Source organism: Manis javanica, chromosome 14, assembly GCF_040802235.1.
Source record: "Manis javanica isolate MJ-LG chromosome 14, MJ_LKY, whole genome shotgun sequence".
Classification (NCBI taxonomy): domain Eukaryota; kingdom Metazoa; phylum Chordata; class Mammalia; order Pholidota; family Manidae; genus Manis; species Manis javanica.
In genome coordinates, this window is record NC_133169.1 from 51,239,143 (window position 1) to 51,265,652 (window position 26,510).

Sequence of the window (26,510 nt, forward strand, 5' to 3'; positions counted from 1 at the left end):
TGAGCTTACAGTGAGCATCTTTTTGCCTTGACATTATGGCTGTTGACTGATCAGGGTGGTGGTTGCTAAAGGCTGGGTGGCTGTGGCAATTTCTTAGAACAAGTCAGCAATGAAATCTGCCACATTGATGGACTCTTCCTTTCATGAATGATTTCTCTGTAGCATATGATGGCATTGGGTAGCATTTTACCTACGGAATATTCAAACTCGGAGTTAATCCTCTCAAACCCTGCTGCCGCTTTATCAACTAAGTGTATGTAATTCTAATCCCAATGCAATCTTGAGAGCATCTTCACTAGTAGATTCCATCTCAAGAAACCACTTTCTTTGTTCGTCCATCAGAAGTAACTCCTTCTCTATTAAAGTTTTATCATGCGATGCAGCCATCCAGTCCCATGTTCAGGCTGCCCTTCTAATTCTGGTTCTATTGCTACTTGCACCACATCTGCAGTGGCTTCCTCCACTGAAGTCATGAACCTTCCGTTGGTTAAAAGGGCAGTTATCTGTGAAGTGCCGTATGTGAGGCACAATAAAATGAGGTGTGCCTTTATTTTTCCGAACTGCTTTTATAGCAGTGGCTCACAGCATTAGATATCACTGATATACTACATCAAGCCTCTTTCCATCAGCTCTTTAGGAAGAGCAATTAAATGACACAGACCGAGGGGAAAGATTTGTTGTGCTACTTACTATCTGACAGAGAACAGGGCCTTCTGCCCAGCTCATTCATCATTATTTAGACTAGGTGGTGAGCAGGATAATTCTCTTTGGCAAACACCAGTCCTTCTGGAATTCATGAGAGTGTTCAGGAAACTCTGATGGAGACAGGAGCTAGGTGCCAAGAATAGGAAAAGATTATAGAGTAAACTCTTTGTTTTCCCTATTTCTGTGGTAGAAAGCATTTTATTATTTTTAAATCTGGATTGTTCCTTCACCACCTTGGATATGTCCCTCATACATTCTACGGGTATTTACCGAGCACCTCATCACTCACCCACTGTCCCTGTGACTACAGGTCATGCACACTTTGCTCCCTGAAAGGAGATCCTTGGTCAGGACAGCTTAGTCTTCCCAAAGTCGTGACTCTGATGGAAACCAGCAGCACAAGAGTCCAACAGGCCTAGGCAGAGGACTTGGAGACTTGGCTCAGCCCCATCACAGGACTCATTTATGCAACAGGATAAAGGGCAGGCAGGACCTTAATTTATATTCTGGAGCCACTCTGATGTCATTTAATTAGGAACTGTGCAGAGAATCAGGTTTGAGGGGTAGATGAGCCAACAGTGTCACAGAAACAAGCTTCCTTCCTCTCCCCTTCCTACCCCCGCAAGTTTGACCATATGTCATCTTTCCAACACTGGAGCTTTTTTTACCCAGGTAAATACATATTCTAGCTCAAATACATACATATTCTAGCTCAAATTGCCCTGTGACACATTTTGTATGTGTGTGTACTGTGTACCATGTACAACCCCCAATCCTCTCAGCTCCACCACTTACTCCAAACACTGTTGCTTGCAGTGACCAGTTCACACAGGCTTTGACCAGCGTCGCTGAAGGGCAGCCTGGCAATGCCTCACTGTGGGCCTGCAATATATTACTTCTTGCTTTCTATCCAGGGGCAGAACCTCTTTGGGACTCATGCATGTACAACCTGGGAATGAGAGCCGACACCTATGGGGCTGCCTTTGACGAGTTGGGGATGAGGGCCAATATGTGAATGCTTCCTTTTTTATCCATGGGGCAGATGGTTTTGACATACGTTTCATGAGGCTCCTCAGCAGTTCCACCTGGAGAGAGTGGGGTCCTCGGCCCTGGCCATTCTGATGCATTCTTGTCTTGTTTCCTCCCATTATGCTACTCCTGCTCCCTGGACCCTTGCTCCCAAATAAACTTCCTAACTGCATGAAGCACTGCTTGCAGGCTCTGTTCTCAGGGGAACCCAGACCGAGAGGCAAAGGGCTGGCTCAGTCCATTGTCAATTAATAGAGTGACGATTTCTAGCACACAGGGATTAAATCTTAGCATTACCGACTGATTGCAAATCACTGCTAGAATCGGCCCAAGCTGACAGAGAGAAAAGTCAGGTGATGGTGTGGTGTGGAAATAAGGGTTGCGGGCAGGCAGTTGCTATTATTTAAAAAATCGTTTTATTTATTAAAACATCTTCACTTTCCAAGGCACTTCAGTAGCTTTCACACAAATATGGTTTGTTGACTGGGTGAAGCATATGCTTTCGCAGTACCATGGTACCATAATCAGAAGAGAGAAGACAGTTACCCTGAACACAGAATACTTCCCAACGTTACACAACCGGAGTGAGCAACTCTGAAAGACTGTGAACATGATTTGACTTCCTTCACCATTTTCCTCCATGATTAGATGTCACAAAATGAACACACACAATGACATAATTTCTGGCGCTCAAGGATGTGCTAGTGGCTAAGGCTGGTGAGGCCTTGCATGAGTGGTAACCACAGAGCATTGCCAGTAATTCTTGATTGGGGAAAAAAAAAAGAGAGAGAAACCAGGAAGCTAAGGGATCAGCCTTTTCTAAGTCTATTCTGAAGGGCAAATAACTTAAGGAAAAAAAGATATAACAAACAAACACACACAGTAAAATCCACATTATAGTTTTGAGAGAAGAGACAAGTGTGCCTGTCTCTCTCACTGATACACTTCCTTCCAACTGTGTATCAGATGCCACAGTAGCGAGGAGGCTGGATTTACACAGCAGTGGAAAACCAGCCTAGTAGATTCAATGATGCATCTCTAATGGGCCTGGACAAGCCCAGTGCTTTGATCGGATGTAAACCCAGTAGCTACCCAGTAGCCGTACTGAGGGGTCCAGGAGTCACAGATCAATGCCGTTGCCCGTTTCCTGTATCTGCTCAGTCCCCTTGACATTCATTACCTTTAGGTTTCCCCAGACCTGTGCTCTCCTGCCCCAGAAAGGCAGTAATCCCAGTTATAGACCTCTGTAACTGAGAAAGTGTGGGAAGTCAAGCTCCCAGGGAAATTATTTCTTTTCCTGTAAAGTACACCATTAGAAGGAACTGGGACAAAATTTGAGGTGGGGTGGGGAGCAGACCTTCAATTTGCTCAGGGGCCTTTTAAGGGTCTGAAATTAAAATATAAGTTCAGCAGATGCTTCTCATATTCTTCCAAATCCCAGTGGTTCTAGTGAACAGTTAACTTCTCAGGAAGTGCCAAGTCCATCCTCCTACTAGTTAGGAGTTATCTAAAGGTGTCCACCAGTAGCCACAGAGTTCCTGGAGGGCAGGTGGCGTGCCAGGACCACATGCAGCCTTAGAGTCTGGTGTCGATCCATTAACAAGCCAGACACTGGGCCAAGAGAATGCACAGCAAAGCCCTTTGCCACTGAAGGACTCTCTGTCTGAACAAGCTGCTCTGATAAGACACAGAACTTCCTTTCCACCTCCTCCCTCACTGGAGGTTGTATTAGAGGGCTGTGCTTTTCAGGGCTATGGGGCTCTCTTCACCATCTTTTAATATCCTTGGGTGGCTTGGAGTTTGCCTGTATTTTATTCTATAAAAATAAGCAAAACAAATGTTAGAACTAATCTTAAAAGATGTCTAGCAGGCTCAAAACAAACAAAATCCAGAACTGAGGATCTTTCACTAAGGAAAAAACAAAAGGTTCCTCCCACCTTCTGCATGGTCCCAGAGCTGCTGTGGCTGTGCAGATGTACCCAGTGACACCGTGGCCTGGGTCAGACTAGAGAGCACACACAGGCTGGAAGCACCCTGCCACTTCTAACCTCTGATGGCTAACAGTCCAGGGCAGTTGTGTGAGTCTGAGGGGATTGTGCCAGGCCCAGACCCAGTGCATCCACATTGTGAAGGAGGCCTCCTTACCCTTTAACCTTTAGCATCTGGTCAATGGTTTCTGGGAGTGGGGTGCCAAAGCTCTCTGGGAGGAACAAGGTGAGGATGGCTGTCAGGATGGTCAGACTTCCCATAAGAATGTAGGGCAGGAATCGGTCATAGGCACCTATGGTGAGGCAGAGAGACCCCAAGCCAGGGGTGCAGTTAGACTTGGTCTCCCTTCCTCTTTGTGTTCCCAGGACTCTAAAGGGGATCACCTACCTTCCTGGCCTCTGCATCTCCCAGTGGGAGCTGCCAGATTGGAATCTGGCCCCCCACAGGCCTCCCAGCCTGGAAGCGTGGCAATGCAGGGGCCGTGCAGACTAGGAGGAAGGGGTCAAGCCATGATCACTATTCCTATTCCCAACGCTGGGTTTCTAAGGGACTCAAGGTACACATCCAGGGACAGGAGTAACTCCTCCTCCCAGGATGTGTCCCAGCCACTCGATGTGCCTTCAGGTCAGAGAGGAGGGGTTTTCTGCTTGTCAGAGGTACACAGTCCCAGAGCACTCTGGGTGCTCTCAAGGTGGGGAGCCACCCTGCCCCGAAGGTGTGCTGGCTAGAGATGGGCAGGGCAACAGCAGTTGCCATGAAGACATAATTTTGAGGAGGAGAAAACTGGTGCCTTGTTACATAAAATAGCCTGAGGCAGAACTTTACACAGTACACCACCCCTAGGTAAAGTCCTCCAGTTACAGCAACTCTTAGCTTATCAGCCCTCTGAATCCATCTCTTTCTCTCGATGTTCCCTTTAAACTCTGGTTCGAGGAAGAAATTTCTCCAATAAATACACTGGCTTTCTAAACCACTCCGCAGCATCTTAGGATAAGGGAGTTGTACTCTCTGATAGAAGGCCTGGGATGGCTAAACCAGAAACAAAACCCTATATATTTCCCGTCAATTTCTACAGGGGGCTTTCTGTTCACAAGTGAGAGCGCTTCCCCACAGTGTGCCTGGAGGCAGACCCAGGACTGGATGGATCCCTGTAAGCTGTGTGTGTGACTGTCTTCCTGTTGACAGGCCACCCCCAACTCACTTTAAAGCAACTCAGAGCTTGCACAGGACTTACCAAGGTAAACGAAGTAGGGAGATAGAATGCTACCCAGGCGGGATGCTGTGGAGCTGACCCCCACGCCCATGTTTCTAACCACCGTGGGATACAGCTCAGCCGTGTACACATAGACCATGGAGAAGGCAGCAGTGACTCCAAATTTGCCCACCATCACCAGGGCTGTGGCCAAATAATACAAATCTGGAGAGGCAAAGGGAAGAAACAAGAAGGTGCCAACCTAAGGCACTTACTGAGAGAGAGCTCCATTTCCTTTCTGCCTGAAACATACTTTCTCCCTTTTCTCTGGGGAGAGGGGTAGTAGGGGCAGGTTCTCTGACTTCCCACTGTGGGATAAGGGAAGTCAGAGGACTGTAGCCAAGATGTCCCTCCAAGCTGGTTACTGAGAGGAGGCCAGGACCTCTATCTGCAAGGACATGCACCTCTCCTCAGCCTAAAGACCACAAGAGCGAGCCCCTCAACAGCCCAAATAAACCTGCTTTCCAGTCCCAAAGCCAATAAAGACATCTGTCGGGGATGGGCAGGCATGCTGCAGCACTGTGGAGTCAACTCATTGGCATGTGGTGAGTGGGGAGTTCGATTCTAACTCCCTGCATGCTTTCACTGTACTCAGACCCCCACAGTTCAGACTTGCGGACCCGTAGGAACAATCCTCCCATCCGTCCTGCTCACTGAGTCACCCCAAGCTCTGCTGAGACCCTCTACACGCATTCCTGGGCTCCCTGCCATGCTGTTCCTGTGCAGACTGTTGCCAGCCTCAGGGGCCCCCAAATCCATGGACAAACTGACAACTCTGGGTACCATGGAGGATTTAAGAGAGCCCATCAACTGCTCGATGAATCATGAAGGAGGCCTGCCTCCTACCATCTGCCGGATACCAAGATGGCTTTAAAAATAATCCTGCTCATGGCCTGGGACCCCTCTGCCACCTGGCCCCTCCCTTCTCCCTCTTCACCTCTTACCAGCTCTGTTCCTCACACAGGCGAGGCTCCCTCCCTCCTGAGGGCCTTTGTCTTTGATGTTCCTTTGGCCTGAAAGGCTGTGCTCCTAGACTTCCATGGGTTTCTCCATGTTTCATCTACATTTCTGCTCAGTTGTTCCCTCCACAGGGACAGTCTATGACCTCTATGTAAACTAGTTCTCTCTTGTCCTTTACTGTTACTGTGAAGGGTAATGCAGTTGGTACATCAAGCATTTTATCTACTTTGCTGTCTATCTGCTCAACCAGGGTGTGAACTCCTGCAGGGCCTGGGGCTCTGCCTGACTTGTTTTCTTCTGCATCCTTTGCCCCAGGCATAGTGCGAGCAGCAGCAGGCACTCTGTAGCTACCTGCTGAATAAATAAATGACTAAGATAAGGCCAAAAATATGGGGATGTTTCTTCCTCCCTCTTACACTACAGAGAAAAACAATTATGCACCCACTAACTTGGGTAGAGAGCACAATTAGCCAAGGGCCAGCCCCACGCAGGTGCTCCCCCCACTCCTCCAAAGCCCAGGGCATGATAAGGGATCCATGAGACCCCTGCTCTTGCTATTCTGGTGGAGAATGTCGATCTGTAGGTGGGTTGGATGGCATGATTTTATTCTCTTTATTAACTGGGGAGACAGCCTGGTGAGACTGAGTGACTCAGTGAAGACCGGGGAGAGCAGCTGCCCGTGGGCCCTACCTTGGGGTACCAGCTGCAGGAAGAGCAGAACGCTGCCGCCCAGGAAGAGGGCGGTGGCCATGGAGTAGCGCCGGGGCAGGTGCTGCAGCAGCAGCCAAGCCAGCACGTATGCTGGCACTTCCACGACGGCCGAAAGGAAGCAGTTCACATACACATCCCCGTGCAAGTTAGGGGTGTCAAGGGAAAGCCCAAAGTAGCCCACTGATATGGTCATCCTGAAACAGAGGCAGAAGAAAACTTGAGAAGCAGGACCACAGCCTCCCAACCTGTCAACTTTTAAAATACAATCATTGCAAGACAGTCAAAACTATCCTTACCAGGAGGGCAGCAGATTTAACCCAGAGTCTCACTTCTTAGGACAAAAGAAAACTTGCCCCAGTCCAGTGTAAACTCCAGGCCAGAGCACTTTCAGAGCATTCCAGAGACAAGGTCCTAGCAAACAGGCTTCTATGATTCAGACAGAACGCGCTGAGAACTAAAACAGAAAACAGCCCCGCCTGCCTCTGGCTCTAACAGCCCTGGCTAGGCCCTCACAGAGCCTCCTTCTGCCCCTGGAGCTGCCCCCAGGACCGCACAGCTCATTTCACAGGGAGTGAGTAATAGGCAGCTACCCAGTGGGGCACGACAGCCCTGGGGGGAGAAGAAAATCAGGAGCATCACTAGGTCAAACGTTTGGACAGAGACCTGGCAAACCCTGTGGCCACCAGCCAGGAAGAGGCCGGTCAGGGGCAGCTGCTCCTGCCCCACTGGACTCACGGAGTGGAGAGGAGGCTCTCAGGGCAGGGTCCTGTCGGCACGCCTGCCTGGCCTGGACCCTGTCCCCAGATGGCCATCTTACTGCTGATGAGTAACACTCTCTGGCAGACACCATCTTTATGAATTAGACTGTTTCTGCCTCATCTGCAGGTCGAAGCCATAGCTGTACCATCTGGGAAAAGGGCATGTGCAGGAATACCTGGGAGACCCAGAGTGGCAGCCCGCTGGGGGCCACAGGGGGTGGCTTGGCACAGGCCAGCAAGTGTGTGTGCAGCCTGAACGCTGGTCCTGTCTGAGGCTTATCCCTGATCCCTCAGGGATCCTGGGCCATTCCTTGGAAATGGGTGGCTCATAGTATTCCCTGGTGAGCAAAATGGTTGGCTGCCCCAAATAATAAGGATTCTGAGATCAAGTCTGCCTTCCTCACCAAGCAGGCTCAGGTAATGGCCTGAGGGTCTGGCCCCCCACAAACCCCTTCCTGAGACATATGATGAAATGCCTTGTTAGAAGGAACCTGATGGAGACACCGAGGCCATGGCCCTGCATTCAGGACAGTCTCCAAATATCCCAGAGGGCTACAGTCCTGCTTCCACAGGTCCAGAAACCACTTCAGAGCCTCTATAATGGAAAGGCTCCATAGCAGCCTCACTGACATCCTCCTTAGAGGCCTTACTTGTCCTGGGTCACCAAGGCACAGGACACAGGACCAACCAAACAAGAACCCAAAGGGTTTGCCCTAGAACCTGGAGGGACCCCAAAGATCCCATATCTCTCCAGAAGGACTGCACAACAGGTTCATTCTCCTCTGCTGAGCTTCCATTACATTATAAATGGGACATGCCCATTTCATTCACTACCAGGCCCACCCTTCTGCTTTCTGATGATGCAGGCATTCAATTTTGGTCTCAGACACAGTCTGCAAACCAGAGACCTGGCAGCCACTGCCAGCTTTGTCTAGAAGCCTCAGGTGGGTCTCACGCACCACAGGATTATGGACATGATGGTGACCATTCGGATGTTCCGGGTCTGGAGGAGATCCAGAATGCTGTGGGACTGCTGCTTCTGGGCGCTGAGGTCTTGTAGCTGCAGAAAGGACATGACAGGGCATGGCAGGGAGGGCAAGTTGGAGACTCAGAGATCTAACACGCCTGAGCCCAGCACCTTAGTTCTCCACTTCTCCGGGTTGGGGAGTGTTTCATGTTTCTTTCTTGAAAAGAGTAAGTAGAGTGCCTGTATCTTGGGCTACAGTAGGCTTCCCCAGGCCTTGTTGGTAACAAATTAGTGAGCAAGAAAAAGAAAACTAGGTGACCAGTCCCTCAGGGGACTCAGCCAAGAAATCCAAGGCAGAGGCCCAAGCTCCCGGCTCCCTCTCGGCAGCAGCCCAGCCGCCATCAGTGGCCACATTCCTGGGAGGCCTCTGAGCATTCCTTCCAAGGCTGGCTTCCTGCCCTCTGGGTCAGAGAGAGAACCTGGCTATGTGGTTTGTGGAGCTGACACTTTAAAGAATTAATGTTTTGAGACCTTACACCATGGAGTTACTGGTCTACTTCCAAGGAAAAAAAATTTCAGATAGAAAAACAGGAAAATTGACCTCAGCTTCACCCAGAGGAACTTCCTGTGAAATCTGGCACAACCAGGGACATTAATAAACCACATGTCCAAACACACTGATGTTGGTTTCTTAAGCGAACCCAGCTTTGGAGTTTGTTTTTCCCAAGTTAGCAGTTCAACAAAAGGTCAACTTCTGACTTAATGGATCCCTTGAAATAGCCTCATTTCCTGAGAGATGCCAGTGGGTCTGTGTACTCACCCAGAACAACCCCTCCCTGGAAAGCCTTCCCTGCCATCTATTCCTGCCCTGCCCTTTGTGCTTCAGTCCCCTTCCAGCAGGTGCAGAGTGAGAGCTGTTTCTGCCTGTAATAACTGGTCTCTCTCCCAAACCTCGAGCCTGCATCTTGAGTGAAGTGTCTCTAATATGACTTTTGCGTGTACTTCAGCATGACAGCGGGTGGCTGTGTTTACAGCCATGCCCTTGTCTTCCCGTCAGATCAGAGACACATTCCAGAATGTGATCAGCCAGCAATGACAACTCTAACCTCTTCTCACCGTCATAGGACTGGGGGAAACTGCCTGCAGTGGAGAGGGTGGAAGGACAGGGACAGCAAGCGCAAGACCCAGGAATCAGGCAGAGCCAGGAAGTTACTGATGGTGCGTGAGAACACGGTTTGCAGGCAGGGCTGGGCAGGGTAGGGATGGATCTCAAAGGGCCGGACTCCCAGATGACATGCAACAGCTAACAGCTGGTGGTTAGGAGACTGAGCATTTCTAACTCCAAATCTTTTTGCTTCGTATTTTATGGACCTCATTATTTGTTTAAGATAAGAAACTACATAGGGAGCTTACTCCCTAGAAACAATGATTTCTCCAAGTGCCAATTTTGCGGAAGGCCTATTACTTTGTATTTATTATTAAAAATAATAGTTAAATTATACGATTGCTAGAAAATGGTAACATAAAGTATGAAAATCTAAAATCCTCGGGAAAGAGGGAAAGATTTAGGGGGCAGCTGAGGCTCGGGCAGGGTGAAGGCTGGACTCCTGTGTGAAGGAAGGGCTTCAGGCTGTGTGGTGGGCTGCCTGGAAGTCATGGTCACTGAAGCCCTCCCAACAGCTCCCACGGTCTGCTTACCTCACTTGGGTCAAAGATGGTAGAGGGCAAGACGATGGCATTGATTCTGGCAGCCTTGCGGATGATCACCTCTGCCTCTTTAAATCGTCCCTGAGAAATGAGCCACCGGGGGGACTCAGGGATGAACCTGCAAGTACGAGGAGTGATTTCACGGAGGCCTTCCTGCCCAGCAGCTGCCCCACAGACCAGGCATAGCCAAGTGGAGGTGGGAAACGGGGTTTCAGAACCAAAGCTAGATTTTGAGAATATTTGGTGTTTTCAAGCCAGAAGAGAAAATGGTCCATACCACACCCAGGAATGACTCTGAAGTATGAGTTTTAGAGTACACTGGAGTGCACCAAATTCACAGGGGCCTGAACACCACGGTGGGATTCCTCCACTGCTGGACCACCTCCATTTCTGAAGAGCAATTGTGCCCCCTGCTGGTCACTCAGGAGAAGGCTCAGGACGGCTTGTGAGCCTGGCTGTGGTGGTGGGCTTGGCCCAGCGCAGACTCCCACCTGCTGGACTTCCCTGCTTGTTCCAGTATCCAGAGGCTTCTGTACTGGCCTCTTCACCTCTAATTTTTCCTCACCCTCACCCTTGATTCAGCCAATTGATTTGTCAGACACTCTACCTACATTGATCAAGACACCTGGGAGCTTTGCCCTGTGGACCCTGTGGACCTTTATTCTCTGTCACCATGTAAACCCATGCCGGGGTCGGCAACCGTTCCCACTATGCTCTGAAATGCTCTAGCTCCATGTAGGGCAGTGATCTCACCATCACCCCTGCAAAGGGGCGATTACTGCCTCAGCCCCTCTGCCGCGCTCCCTCTGTTGGTGTGGACTGGCTCCTTTCTGCCTGTCCAACTCCTGTCGTGGAGGCTCAGATGGAACCTGGCTTCGGCGCAGCTGCCCTGAGGCGTCCCTCTTCCAGTGCTCTCCCTCTTCTCCCCGCCCGCGGCATGCGGCCTTGGAACACACACAGGCAGAACCAGCATCTCAGCGGTCCTGTCCTACAGTCTGATAACTTCCTGGACATCATGCTGGACCCTATCATCCTGCAGTCACGGCTTCTTCCTCTCCCTGCACAGTGATCAAACCAGCACAGCCCATGCCTACAAGGACAAGTCTTTGATGTCTGGAGATGTTCATTTTTGGCTTGTCGGAGTGTGGAAAAACATTCTGAAACAACTTACAAGTACACTTCCTGTCTCTGGGAGACCAAAGAGGGATCTGTGGGCCACTGCTGCTCCCTAGTGAAGGCTAGAGAGAAGAGATTCTGTGGGCGTGCACCCGAGGGGCCCCACTCACCACCACAGCCCTGCGCACAGCACCCCGGGCATCGTCAGCGCCAAGAGCAGCATTCGCCAGTCTCGGATGAAGTAGGCAAACAATGGCAGCAGCATGTAGCCAAATGCATAAAATATGCACACGCCTAGCGTGGAGAAGATAATACGAACTGACTTGCCAAGAATTTCTGTTCCTATTCAAAACAAGGGAGGAGCCATGTTAGCATTTTAATTTAGGCTATTTCCTTACTAATCTCTTACTGTACAATTTCAACATACAGACAGGAAAACACCCAAAACTGTCTCTCAGTTTCCAAGCCCTGGGGAGGGATGGAATTCTTAACCCAGCCCAGTCTGACCATCTGCTGGGGGTGCCTCACTGTGGCTTCTCAGGCCCCTCAATGATAATTCTCATGAAAATTTCATCACTTCCAAAAGCCATATGCTCAAAATGCGATGTTAGGCCTCAAAACTTAATCCTTACACGAGGAAAAATTCGTTAAAGGGGAAGTCATTACTAAGGCTGTCCATGCTGACTTAAGGAAGTATTTTCAAGGAGAAAACATTCTACTAAATGTGAAAAGAAAAAAATGATCATTTCAACAATCTGACCCAAGGAAACCCAAGACCAGCAGGCTAGAGTCAGAGTCCTGCACACAGAGGGACTAGTGACTTAGAGAGAAGAGGCCAAAGCCCTGCAGCATCAACCGTAAGCTAAACCCCGAAGGTCACATGACTAAAGTCCATCCCCACCAATTAATTCCTGCTGGTCAGCCTCACTGGCCACGGTGTTTTACAAGAGCAGTTCTCCTGCTTGGCAAACCTACCATTCATGGCCTTTGCTCCTCATGCCATGCCTCCCTCTTGCCTTAGCTCCATCCACCCTGGGCAGGCCCTTCATTTTTATGCATGACCTTGGGTGAGTTCTAGCAGAATGGCCATCAAGTGCTAATGAGACCCAGGTGCCACATCTGAGCGTCCAGGAAAGGACTGGAATTCAGGCTGTTGCGCTCCTGGAAACCCAAGGCTGGACACTCGACTGACTCAGTTTCCCTGCCTTTAAAGCTGGGTTTACCAAGAAGCCCTGGTCAGTGTTGCTAAAGACTGCTTCACATCACAGCTGTCTCTAGAAAGTGGGTGGTGGGATGATGGTGAGACACAGGATCAAGTACTCAACTCCAACCTGATGGCCATACCCAGGACAAATGCTGCCACATAGTTGGAGATCTGGCCCATGCCTACAAGGACAAATAGCACGGCAAACATCTCGAAGTTCTTTGAGAAGATCTGCAGGAAGCTGAAGCCTGTCTGCATGGCCATCGTCACAAACAGCACATTCTTCCGACCAAACCTGGGAAGGAAGGGACAATGACAGAAACAGCTGGGAGGTGGCAGGAATGGGCTCCACCAAGAGGGCAGGGGCCGTGGACAGTGCTGCCAGGCTACCTGGTCTCCTGTCTCCGCGCTCTTACTCCCCCTCCCCACTTCCCACAACCAGCGGCAGCCTGGGCAGCAGGGCTGCCCAAATTATAACGCGCCAGAAATAGGGTAATGATCGCAAGGGATTGAAACACATTCATTATGCTTAAATCCATACATTTGTAATACATTTTTTTAAAAAGAACTAGTTTACTTTGGAAAGCGAAGGAGAAACAATCTATTATAAATGAGAACTGGTGAATAAAGGGAAAGAAACGTTTGTCCTGACTTTTCTTCACAAACAGCATGAAAAGCAGCTACTAATAGATGGTGGGAAGTATCATTTTATAAAAGTATCCCAACTATTAAATGAAAAAGAAGTGTTAAAATTAGATAACACCATTTACACCCCACCCCCACCCCACGGTGAATGGAAAGACATGGGCATATGTCTCGGTGACCACTAAAAGCCTCCTGATGAAGAGACAACTGAACACCAATTGCATCAGTCCCGGAGCCTTGCCAAGGGATTGAACCTGAATCTATTCAGGTCTCTAGATACAGGTACCAATTTGCAAGAAATGCAGAGACAAGAGGAATGTGCTGAGCTGTACCATGAGGAGGCAATCAGCAAAACCCACAGTGGGAAATTCTACAGGTGGGACAGCCCAGAGTTCTGCAAAAGATAAAATGAAAAGCCAAAAAAAAAAATAAACCAGGGTCGGGGGCGCTGGAGGGAAAATCCCTAGAGTAAAGTAAACTAAAAGACATCAGAATTTTTTACATGGCCAAGACTAAGCTTATGTTTAAAGATGCAGGTTTGGATGATAAAACTACAAAAAAAACCCCACAAGGAAGCGATTTTATGGAAGTCAGGCTACTAGTTCCTTATGGGGGAGAGAGGCTGTTGCACACGGGACACAAGGAGGGCTCTGGAGGCCAGCAAAGTTCTATTTCTTGACCTGGCGGTAGTCACAAGGTTAGTCCCCTGGAGTAATTCATTAAGCCACACATCCGTTCTGTGTGGTTTTCTGTGTTCATTTGAAACTTTTTTTAAATGTCGGGGCTTTTGGTTTGTTTGGTTTTAAAGACAGTGCCATAAACAGGGGGAAACAAGTCGCCCTAATCTCCTAGCAGATTCAGCTTGAGTCAGCCAGGGCTGGCTGACACCTGTTATCATTCAGGGAATGTTTATCTGAACATCTATTACATACTAGGCACTAAGAATATATCTGAATAAAAAAAGATGCTGTTTCTGCCCTCAAGGAGCTGACAGACTATAGCTGGTGAGACAGACAGTGATCACATTTTAATCAAACGACCACCTACTGAACATACAAGGGCACACAGTTGTCCTAAAGGGAGACCAGGGCACTTCAGGACCAGCTCCCAAGTCCACAACAAAGGAAGCAACCCTGGACTAGCGTGACAGGTGGGACATGGCATTCAGGGAAGGTCTCCCTGGTGGTGGGGCCCTGACGCAATCATCAGCAAGGGGAAGCAGGGGTGAGGGACCATGCTTTCAATGACATTTCTAACATGGGGGGGACACCAACTTTAATCATATGGTAACACCTTTTATTGACCAATTTCTGAACGGTGCTGTGAAGGAAAGGCACAAGGAACCAGGGTAATGTAAACCAGGGACCTGAGTTCAGCCTGCGTAGCCAAGGAAGGCCACGGGCTCGGGTGGGGAGTGCTTCAGACACAACTGTGGCTGGAGGGGGCGTGAGGACCACGCGGGCCACCATGGCTGGTATCCGCTGGCCAGCAGAAGATGCAGAGGTGGGCAGGGGCCAAACCACACAAGGCCTTGAAGTGATGCTGATGAGTATGGTGCTTCTCTCACTGCAACAGGTGGTTTCTGGGTTTTGGTTTTGTGTTCTTGATGCTACTGGCATCTAGTAGGTGGAGGCCAGAGATGTTCTAAACATCCTAAAATGCCCAGGATGGTCCCCTGCAACCAAGAATTCTCTGGCTTAGAATGTTAACAGAGCCAAGGCTGAGAAGCCCGGGTCTGGGAGGAGACTCACCTCCCCTGCACAGTCCTGTGGCAACAGTGCCCCAGACAACCCAAGGGGCCATCCCTGTGACAGGCAGACAGCTTTAACCTCTGCACCTGCTTGCCCTTCCCACAGGCTCCCTGAGGTGACAGGGCAGAGAAAGGCCCAGGGAACACTTACAGAGCACGAGTCCTTGGCAGTCTGGGGTTGGGGCCAGACACACTCCCTTTTAAAGGCTGTAAACAAAACATTACAGCGGTACAGGCCTACCAGACAGGAAACATCAGTTTACCTCCTCCCAGGGTTGTGACTCTCTTGTAATTCATGCACATAAAGAGAACTCAATGATGTCGAATAAAATGATTTGACAACCAGGATTATTTTAATTGCTCTTGAATTTCAGGCTTATTCATATGCCATGAAGAAGGTGAAATCTTTGTCGTATATGAAAAGTTACTGCTGATCCCAGGTAACGAGATGAGGGCATGAGTCTACTGCTCTTAGGTAATTTGTTGACTCAGGGTTTTGAACCGGCTTATTCAGAAGTAATAAGAATAGAAAGTGTCCATCCCATAGAGCCCTGGGCCTCCTATGGGGGTGCAGACAGGTCTGCGGGGTGCTGAGGAGAGAGGTGGCAGCTGCAGTGAGGAGCCACACTTTTAGCCGTTTCATTTACTGGATGCAAATGATCCTACTTAGAAGCAGAAGTCTTCTGACAACATTTTTTTAAAAAGTTTGAAAGACACTGTCCAAGCCCTGCTAAAGACTACGGTGGTCCTCACCATACCCATTAGTTTTGTTTCCACTACTTCCTTTGGAACAGATCTACTGGGACTTGAACACTATCCTCCGGGCATCGTGGTGTCAGGTGGCAGTCAGGTTCTTCGGCTACCCTACAAAGATCTACCTAACCCATGACACAGGTGACCCCAAAATACACTGAGCTTCAATTCCGAACTTGGGGTATCTCCTCCTTGATTTTCACATGAGACAAATTCCTGAGTCTCAGCTGCCACTCACCACGTGAGAGGGCGTTCCTCACCATCCCATCAGGAGGGCCTCTCAGCTCAGTCCTGAGCGCCCCCTTCTCCCTCTGCCCTCCCCCCGACCCCGGCTATCTCATCCACACTCGGAGCTTTGATGAGGGTCCTAGGTGCTAACAATTCCCACCCTCTCTCAGAGCACCTTGCCCAGACATCAACTCCACACTCAATTCCTCCCCTCAGAGGAGTCTCCTGGTCACCCCAAATTCAGTGTATTCAAGTAGAGCACAACATCTCCTCCAAACACGGTCCTCTCCCAGAGTCCTTTATATTAGAGGTTGTCATCATACGCCTGGTTGTGCAAGCCAGAAATCGCCCCCCACCCGTTACTTCCCACATCCAACCCACAGCCAGGTCCTGTCGGTTTTACCTCTTGCCACTCCTCTCTGTGTCCACCACCCTTAGCTGAGTCCAAGCCACTATCAGTGACCATCAGTCACCAATAACACCTGCACAAATCACTGTTATCATCTCTTAACTGGTCTCTCTTCAACCCCTCTGGCTTCCTTTCCATCCTTTCTCCACAGTCAGCAAGTAATCTTTAAAAAAATGCAAATCTGATTATGTCACACTCCTGCTTTAAAAAACTCTCACTAGCTCCCCCTGCTCTGTGACTAAAGGCCAAACTCCTGCCATCTGCCCCGCCCTGCCTGCTCTTCTGCTCAGGCCTCTGCCCGTCTCCAAGCCCTCTCTACACCTCCACTGCAGACTTCCTCTAGTTCCTAAAGTGGGCCACACCCACCTCTTCTTGAGTCTAGGCTGAAGCAGATGCAGCTCTCTCCGGTTGGTGCTCTTTCCTCTCTCCACCCACTTTGTAGCTGGCTAATTTCTCTTTATCTTTAACCCCCAGGGCATGCTTCACCTTCTCAGGGCAGCCTCACTGGGCCTCCTGTACTTAGCATCCTGCACTTCTCTCCTCTGTGACACCACCGTGAAGGGTAACAGGCGCTTCCCTCAGTGAGCTCTGCCTTACTAGATGGCAAATTCTAGAAGAGCAGGGCCCTAGAACACTGGTCCACACAAAAGAGAAGCTCAAGATTCTCTGGGCCAAAATCCTAGCTCTGCCACTGTGACTGTGGGACCCTGCACAAGTCATTAACTCCTCTGGTTTTCATTTCCCACATCTGTAAAATGAATAATACTTCTATTTCATAGGGTTATTTATTTATTTTTAAAATGTGTATAGTGTTTATAGTGTGTCTGGCACAAATTACGTGGTGTTTGTTAAATAAATACAGGTGATTAGCTGATACTTGCTGCTAGATTAAGGACCTGAGGAAGCAAAGGCCTTTCTCCCAAAGGGGCAAGTGTGTCAGGCTCACCTAGAATCGCCAGTCAGTGGTCATGGCCAACTGAACTCTTTAGTGCCCACTGGGGACTGTAGGAATTGGTGCCTTTTTTTAATCGTTAGATGGCACTCTGGAAAAGACAAATCTAGTGAGAAGTGCACATATTTCTCGATGAGGAAAGAGTCCTCAGTAAAGACAATAATCCAAAGATATAAACATGCCAAAACATCACCTGAGTTTGTGCTACAGGATAAAAATGGTTTTGTTCTTAAAGTAGAATGACATTGTCATCCTGAACTTCTCTATCAGAGACCCAACCAGCTGGGAGGACACGGGGACACCTCTCCAATGTGGCCACGACCTTCCCCAAGGCCACTCTTCTCGCCATAGGCTTCTCTGACAGACCCTGAAGCTTTGGGATAGGGAGATACAGTAAGATGGACCTCTCTGAGAACTTCCTGGAAACTATGGACTCCATTTAAGTGCTTATGTACAATCTCTAAAATTCTGCAATTTCAAGAGAAGATGAACTCCCTAAGTCACGAGTTAAAAAGACTTGGAATTTTGCACAAATAACCCACTTATGGGTCAAAATGTATGCTGCCAGTTTGTTGTAAAGTAAGTGGTGTAGCCACAGGCCTCCTAGCAAAGGGGCATCAGCTCTATGGACACAGAGTTCTGCCCGTCACGCCACTTCTGGCTGTGAGATCTCCTCTCATCTGGCAGAGGCAGTGATGGTTCGGGACTGGAGAGGTGGCTGTCCAGCACACTGTAAGATCCACAACACAGTCATGAGCATGTGTGTGTGCAGTGTCTACCGCTCCACGCTTCAGGCCATGAAAGAGCAAGGCTCCCCAGGGAAGGCCAGCCAGGCTGGTGCAGTAGTGAATCATGGCATAGTCCCACGTTGGCTGGATCATGGATACACTTGGCTCAAGTTATTTTGCTCAGCAAGAATTAAGAGAGGAAGTTGCTGGCTCTCTTGACTTGGTATGGAGTCTATACCACAGATGCAGCTTCCCCTTCTTTTAAACCACAGGGCCCTGGGCTGAGAGAACACTGCTACCCGAAACTGAGGTCCAGGCCCCTGTGCTCCTTGCTCGGTGCTGTGGTCCCTGCAGCTGCATGGGACAAACACCCACCTTACCTGTCTGACAGCTGTCCCGAAATGAAGGAGCCCATCAGCACACCCCAGAAAAACAAGGAGACTATGAGCGGAGCCTTCCAGTCGTCCTCACACACCAGGTTCCACTGTAGGAGGAGCAAAGGAATATGTCACTCACTTCTTTTTTTTAATGTTTTCAATTTAGGGCTTCTTGGAAAATGAAATCAGAACCTCCTGAATCCTGCGTGCTCTGTTTGCATCACCCTTCGGGTGTCTGAGCTCATTCAGGCAGATGGTGGCTCCTGCGGCCAGTGAGGCAGACAGCAGGTTCCTGCTCAGAGGGAGAATGAGCTCCCTTCTGGCCTGTTTTCGTACCTTTCAGCCCCACTGTTTGCTACTAATGTGAGGAGGGGAGACAGGCAGAAAACACATGTGCCAACCCCGGAGAAGGCACGGCCACTTCTCATGGTCAGTCTAAGTATGTGAGCAGAGCCCGGGGCTGGGGATGGGCTTTCAGTGGGCCGCAGGCCAGGGGCGGGCACGGCACAGGAGGGGTTCTGGGGCTCTAAGGCCAAGGCATCCAGCAAGGGACCAAAGCCAGAGGGCCTGGGATTCACCCTGTATCGGTTCCTTTAGCTCCACTCCGGCCCCTACCCTGAGCCACTGAGTCCTGGGCCTTTCTGGTGACATTTAGAGCTGGAATCCCTGAGGTGGTGCTAACAGCACTAGGTCCATTACAGCCCAGAGCTCTGAGCTAGGAGTCAGGCAACTGGGTTATAGCTTCCACTCTACTCTTACCCAGTTCTCCAACCTCAAATGAGATATCCCCCCTCACTGTGCCTTAATTTCCCCATTTGTAAAACAAGGATTGCAATGGGGAACAGGCAGCATCCTCTATGTTGTTCCATCGACAATTACCGTGAAAAGAGGTCTGCAGGCAGGGGGAGGCAGCTGGGCACTCAGATATCAGGGCGGCCCAGCCTAGCAAGGTGCCAAAAGAAGCGAGAAAAGGTAAACGGGAAGCATAGTCCCCAGGCCAGAGACAGCACTCAGTAGCAACCAAGGCCCTCTAGCAGGGAATTCAGACTCTTGCCTGCCTGGCGCCAGGCTGTCATCCTGTCCTGCCTGTCAGGGAGCTTGCTGGCTCCTCAGTAACACAGGCTGGGGAGCGCTCAGCTTCCGAGAACAAAGCACCTCTTCCAGGCCAGTGGAAGAGGGAGAGACAAGCCTGCGTCTCTGCTCTGCTAAGCAGTATGTGTGCACACAGCCTGTGGGCACCTCAGACGGTTGGGGGGGCAGCCCTCAGGGTGGACACAAAAAACTACCCCTGCCCACAGCTCACCAGCATCACTCAACCAGACAGCAGGTTTTCCACTCTGGAATAAGCATGCACCTTGGATGAACTGAGACTGGGATGGTGACTCACCCTAGGGAAGACCTGATGGCCTCCAGCTCCTAAAATCTAGAGGACGTCCAGACTAGCAGGAGGCAGGAATATCAGAGCACCAAGGCCTGACTGTTTCGGCTGCGGGAGCCTTGTGGCCTCTGCAGCCTTAGTGGTGCTAACACCCAGATAACTGTCTCTCTCCTGGGAAGACAGCCCCCACCTGACATGGCCACTGAGGTCAGGATGGGAGCGGCTGGGGAGACAGGGCTGGACTCCCCTGGACTCAAGTGCCAGGCAGGGATTCAGGGGCTGGATTATGGCCATTGCTGTTCTTGAACATGATCTTTTCTGAGCTGGCATGCATTAACTTTTGTAGCAATGGAGATGAAAAACTGAAGAAAGGGTCAGTAACTATTTCTCGACAGATCTTTTATGAGGGTTGGGGGCTGATACGGCTGAGCTAAACTAGAAATTCACAGGGGATTTGCGGGTTGTAGCCTCCTTCCTAACCCATGTCAGGCCTCCCAACACAGGCTTCCAGGGAATTGTGGGCTGGCCAGGTCAGGAACTACCTAAAACCAGATCAGACTGTGCCCTGCGGGAGACAAGGTGACTCCAGTGCCCATCGTGGGACAGGTCCCTGTAGCATGTCGCTGGTTCCCAGGGCCTCATCTCCAGCGCCTGATCCAGCCAGTCCTTACTCTGGGCAAGAGTACAACTTCCTGGAGTAACTGGACACTCTACCACCGACAGTGCTCAACAATTCTCAGGGCCTGGCTTTGTGTCCTGCAAAAGCAAACGTGGGTTCATACTTTCTTCCTACGGGCCACAGGAAACAAGTGAGTAGGGTCAGGGCATGTAGTAGATCTCAAAAAATGAGCACAGGAGCAGGCACAGGCTGGGTGCCACCCAGCAGACCCACCCACTTATTGGTCAGTCGCCAGACGGACTATAGTGGGCTCCAGGGCCTGAATCCTCCTTAGGAGGGGTGGGAAGAGAAGCCCACGGAACCCAGGCTCTGGGCCTGTGTTTACAGGGGAATCTAGGATTCCTATACTAAGCTCCTGGCTCCCCAGCCAGGACTAAAGCAGCTACAGACCAAATCACTGACGCCCCCATGGTCTTTGGGATGGGTTATACTGGTGGTAACAGGAATCCATGTCAGAACTAAATGTGTGGGCTTAGGATTCAGGTCACAAGTCTAACTTTGCTACCTCTCAGCTGGGTGAGCTGTGGAAGCAGGTGTAACCGGAAAATATCTGGGGGCCTAGACTAGCCATCTTGTGGTCAGAAATGTGCCTGTCTGATGGTAACTGTTTCATGTATATGCATGCATGTGTGTGTGTGTGTGTGTGTGTGTGTATCTCATAGCTTTCCAAACTGCACACTTTAGTTATGGGCAGCTTATTTTATGTCATTTATGCCTCTATAAAGCTGTTAAGCTTTTTAAAGAGAGGACACTGTGTCCTCAGCACATAATACATAATTGCTTCTCAGTTACAGCAAGTTGAGATGACGTGGTTCCCTGGGACTACACGTTCTTACCTACAAGGTGGCTGGAAGGGAGAGGCCGTTAGGTCTGTGAACACAGAGCAGAAGCTCTTTCCAGCAGAGCTGGGCCCCACCTGCCTGCCTCAGTGGTTGCACATACACACACACACACACACACACACACACACACACACACACACACACACACACACACACACACACACACACACACACACACACACACACACACACACACACACACACACACACACACACACACACACACACACACACACACACACACACACACACACACACACACACACACACACACACACACACACACACACACACACACACACACACACACACGCCTGTTACTGAATGCTATGTATTCCCACACACATCTTGTCCTGCCACCTGCTGCACCTCATGGCAGACCCTTCCCCCAAGGCTGTCAGGGCAAGGAGAAGAAGTATTTGCTGCCATATCCTCTCCTCTGTCTGGCAGCACCCTGCAGAGAGGCTCAGAACCTGTTTGGTGCATAGATGAGTGAGTGAACAGATGAATATAAGGGCTGTTAGCCTTCAACACATTTGTATCCATTGGGCTTGGCTGCCCAAAGCCCAGAGGAAGCCAGAATTTCAATCTCTAGAATAGTTTCTCTTTTTTGCTCCTTTGCCACCTTCCCTGTGTCAACTGCCAGCCCTTGGACCCAGGGTGCGGGTTCTCAGCTAGCCAGGAAGGGGGCTCCATCTGACTACTCCCAGCCAGATGGTCTGTTCTGACCGCGTGCGCACAGGGGGCTCTGGGGACCCAGCAAGTGGCTTCTCTGGCTTGCCATGAGCTGCAAAGGCAGGGAGGAGGGGCTGCGCTTCCATGAGAGAGAGGTCAGCAAAGGCACAACAGTGAGGAACGGGCTCCAGGTCTCTAGGGCTCCACCGAGACGAGGGCCTGATGTAGCTTTTCCTTCAGGCAGGGCGTATGGCAGTGGGGCTCTCCTATCTTCCAAGACTATCTAGGCATGAGATAAGGTTGAGAGAAAAGCTAGTCCAGAGAAAGAGACTTTTCAGAACAAGAAGAAGTAAGTCAGAGTGCTCCCAAGGGCTGAGATAGGGGGCTTCTGGGAAACAAAGACAGGCAGGGAGCAAGGGGATGCAGAGGACTGCCAGGTCTCAGCTGAAGAGACCCCAACTCATGGGTGCCAGAAGAGCCAGATGTTTCTAAAGGAGGCTTTCTGGCTGTAGGCTGGGCTATAGAGGCATCAAAAAGCAGGAAGCCAGGCAGCCTGAGAAATCACCCAGGTTCCCAGAGGAGGGGGTAGTCCTGGGAGCCAGGGAGCATTTGGAGTTTGGAGCAGCTCTGCAAGGTGGAGTGGCTGATTGCTCAGCACCCTGAGGATGATGAGGGGCCAGAGAAGGACCAGCTTAGAGGCACGCGGACCACGAGCTATTCCTGCAACATGGGAGAGCCACCTCTTTGACTTCATAAAGAGTGTCATCTTCTTCTTGCCAATCCCAATGCCTGACTGCAGATCCCCACAGGAGAAAGCCTTAGCTTGTGGGATGAGGGATTATACTTTAAAATATTTCAGTAAATGCTTTCTGACCACCCCCAATTTCCCTTCTAGGAATTAAACTGTCCTCTTCATCTTCATTTCTGAAACACTGGAGAATATTTCTTATATTTTTCATTAATCCATTCAACAAAAATTTCCCTGAGTATACCTTCTGTATCTGGCATCATGTCAGGACTTGCGGGAGATGCCAAGATGGGAACCCACCACAAAGAAAAACATTAACTTCAACAAAGAAAAATAAATCAAACAGGAAACAGGAGATTTTCATCTTTTGTTGAACAACGTGGATAGGAATTCAATACCAGTGTGCTTACAGACACCTCTACATATGATCTAGGGCAGAGGGCAGGCTTGGAGAGATTTAGCAGATGTGGGACTAGCTGTGGTAGTCAGTACACCAGGTCTGGGGTGGAAAGAAAATGGGCCTTAGAAAAACAGAGCCATCAGAGTATTAATGCAATAGCTTCCAACAGCGAGTGTTCACCTGTGAGGAACAAGTAGCCTTGACTTTAAAGTCAGGCATTCCTGCATCTCATAACAAAGGGCTAAGTAATATATTAATCTTGCCTCCCTGTGAAGATTGACAACCTGTAAGTAGATGAAAGGGCAAGGAACTCTTTTGAAACTAAGACAGCTAAATAAATAGACTAAGTATAACAAAGGGAAGCCTGACTCAGGTGGCAACAGAGCTCGAGGACCCTTCCAGCACAGCCGACCTTTGGGACCATCAGCGCCACCACCACTCTCAGCAGAAGGCAGGGTGGGGGAAGGAAAGCAGGAGCAGAAGACTAGAGGGAACCGAGGGACCCTGGGCACCAGGTAAAAGCAAAGAGATGCCATGTAGTGTGTCCCCCAACGCGCTACACACTGGTGATGGGCATCCTCCAGCCAAGTGTCTCGGGAACACTTTGCAAAGTGACTTCCAGCCAGAGCATGGCCCTCACAGCACGATGTCAGGCCGGCCACCTGTCCTGGTGGCCACCCTGGGGAGGGAGCTAAGAAAGCTCTGGCTGCCCCTGGTAGATACCCTGAGTGGTCAAAGACTTCTTCTAGATGGGGGCAGGAGAGTTGGGGAGCAGAGCCAGAGCTCAGGCCAAGGGGCTGCCACCCTTTTTCCTCCAGCCTCTTGGCATCTGCCCAGAGAGAGGAAATACTTCTTTCTTGAACTTCTGAAGTTAAAGGAAGCATGAATATAAAAATTATCTTACTCCTTTCTCAAGATACTCCTGAAGAACATGCACCTGAAGATCTATTCAGGGTGATGTTGACCTGTAATGTTTTAGGGTTTTCTAATGCAACATCATTGCCGATTGAGTGAAAGCACACAACCTTCATTCACTGGCAGTAGAGGGAAATTTTTCTCATTCCCCAGCCCCTTGGATTTTCCTTTTGGGTGGCTCTGTCCCCCTTTGCTGACCCAGCAGTCACTATTAAAGCTGGATGTGTGACATGGTGTTAATGAATGTGGTTGTGTTTTACATCTTACTCAGACACTGGAACTCTAACTCCCTGGAGTCTCAGCAGAACTCAACAAGCAAGGCCACAAAAAGGGTCCTGCTTAATAGGCACTTGGGTACCCAGGTTCACCAAGTGTCAAGATCAAGGATTTACAGATTAGGGAAGGATTCCCAGAGGAGGAGGCCTCTCAGTGAGTCTAGGGCATTCAGCTCAGCAGATGCAAAGTCTGGAACAGCAAGAAACAGACTAGCAGGAGGGCAGAGTTCACAGGGAGGGGATTAAAAGGGAGGGTGCAGAGGTTCAGTACAGCATCAAACCCTACTGGAGTCTCAAAGGGGTTTACATGGGTTCTAGAGGCCCTGTGTGTATGCTTCTGGGGTTGTCACCCTCCAGGGAAGTCTCACTGCCCTGAGAGCTGTGTGTGTGTCTGTGTTCTCTGTACATTTGGACATCTGATGTTCTGAGCACCTGTGCTCCTTACTCCCACATGTATGTAGTAGGAGTGTGATTGGAGCCCCAGTGGGATCTCTAGGTCTGTGACATCATTCCAGTGCCCTGAGGTGGTGGTACTTCACAAGAGAGGCGCTGGAGGTAGATGACTGCTTTGTGGCCCAAAGGGCCACGGGGAATCAAAACTTACAGTCATCGCAAATCCAGTCCTAGCCTCACAAGCGAGTATGTCTGTCACCCTCCTGGATGCCAGTGAGAGTTGTGAAAGCAGAAGCTGTCCCTGGGGTTATAGGCAAAGACTGCCTTGGGGAAGCCATATACCATGATTCAGGAGGCCCTGTAAGTTCTGCTTCTGGTTACTTACTGAAGAGGAACGCAGTGAAGTCAGATCTTCAGGTGCATGGATCCTGGTAACTAACCCTGAGGAAAAGGTCAACAATTCCTTACAGGGCATGACCAGACTGTCATTTTGGGGTGAGTGTGGGAGGGGAAGGAGTACCTTGAGAAAGGAGCAAGAGACATTCTTGTTATTCATGCTTCCTTTAACTTTAGAAGTTCAAGAAAGGAGTATTTCCTCTCTCTGGGCAGATGCCAAGAGGCTGGAGGAAAAAGGGTGGCAGCCCCTTGGCCCGAGCTCTGGTTCTGTGCCCCAACTCTCCCACCCCCATCTAGAGGAAGTCTTTGACCACTCAGGGTCACAGAGTATCTACCAGGGGCAGCCAGAGCTTTCTTGGCTCCCTCCCCAGGGTGGCCACCAGGACAAGTGGCCGTCCTGACATCGTGCTGTGAGGGCCATGCTCTGGCTGGAAGTCACTTTGCAAAGTGTTCCCAAGACACTTGGTTGGAGGATGCCCATCACCAGCGTGTAGTGTGATGGGGGAGAGGGAGGCAGCATCCAGCGTGCGCCGTGTGGGGAGTTGCAGTGCAGGGGCTCAGACTCCCTATGTCTCGGTCCCCCGCCCCGGCGCGGGGCTGGTGCCCACCTCGGTCACGATGGTGGTCTGGTAGACATCCTGGCTGAACTCCCAGCCATCCAGGCAGCTCTCCTGCTCCAGCTGCTCCAGGTCCACGTCGCGTCCCGGCTCCAGCCCGAGCGCTGAGAAGTTGGCGACCGCCACGAGCCGGTAGCGGCGGCAGCTGTGAGTCACCTCGCGGCCGTCCTGCAGCCGCAGCGGGATAGTGTGGTTGCGCCACGCGCTGCTCAGGTTCGCGGTGTCCGGCACCCGGCAGCGGTGCTCCGGGGTCGCCGCCAGGAACACGACTGACATCCCGTTGAAGCCATTGGGGATGATGCTAGCGCTAAGCAGGAAGAAGATGAGGCGCTGGAAGGGCCCCCACTTACCCAGGAAAGCGGTCACCTCGTCGTAGTCCCGCATGCCGCCCTCAGCTGCCCGCAGCAGGCGGCCCGGGGTCGAAGGACGCGGCGGCGCGCGGGGGCGGGGCGCGGCGGGCGTGCGCGCGTGCGCGGCGGGTCCCCACAGCGCGGCCAGCGAGGGCCGCGCCGGGGGTCGGCCCGTCGACTGCGCAGGCCCGTGAGCTCTCGCCGCCGCGGCGGCCCTCCTTTCACGGGGCGCGAGGCGGGGCAGGCTTGGGGCCGGAGCCGCCCGGCGGGTCCCGCCCGACCGCCCGCAGTGCGGCGCGGATGAGGGCGGAGTTGGGGCTGCGCGCGACGGCGGCGGAGGCGGGCCCGACCGCCGCGCGCCCCGGGGGCTGCTGCTAGACGCGCCCGCGGGCGGGGAGGGTGGGGCCGGCCTCGGGTTGGCCCGCCCCCAGGTGACTGCTGGAGCCCTGGCTCGGCCTGGGAAGGCAGCGGAACCCCCGGTCGCAGTCGGAGGCCCAGCTCGCGGCCGCCGTGCGGAGCCGGGGAGGCGCGGGTGGGGAGCGGGCGGCGGGACTCCGGGGCTGCAAGTGCCGCCCCTCGGCTCCTCGCCGCGGCCTGCGGGA

The 26,510-nt window shown here is 51.1% G+C and overlaps 1 protein-coding gene across 3 annotated transcripts; it reads right to left on the reverse strand.

Annotated features, from left to right (window-relative positions):
* Positions 1–26,220, reverse strand: SLC22A5 (solute carrier family 22 member 5). 3 transcript variants are annotated; one of them, XM_073221079.1, is made up of 11 exons: positions 25,550–26,220; positions 18,244–18,347; positions 12,539–12,693; positions 11,365–11,488; positions 10,070–10,196; positions 8,364–8,464; positions 6,626–6,840; positions 4,958–5,140; positions 3,880–4,015; positions 691–831; positions 1–190 (listed from the first exon to the last, which is right to left on the reverse strand). In XM_073221079.1, exons 1-10 carry the CDS (start codon positions 25,940–25,942, stop codon positions 723–725), a joined length of 1,647 nt encoding a protein of 548 aa, XP_073077180.1. In that variant the 5' UTR covers positions 25,943–26,220; the 3' UTR covers positions 1–190; positions 691–722. The 3 variants fall into 3 exon arrangements, with proteins under 3 accessions (XP_073077180.1, XP_036857829.1, XP_017506569.1); XM_037001934.2 differs by having other exon boundaries at positions 4–190; positions 11,365–11,536; positions 25,550–26,219; XM_017651080.3 differs by lacking the exons at positions 1–190; positions 691–831 and adding an exon at positions 2,132–3,550 and having other exon boundaries at positions 11,365–11,536; positions 25,550–26,216.
* Between the last annotated feature and the right edge of the window lie 290 nt (positions 26,221–26,510).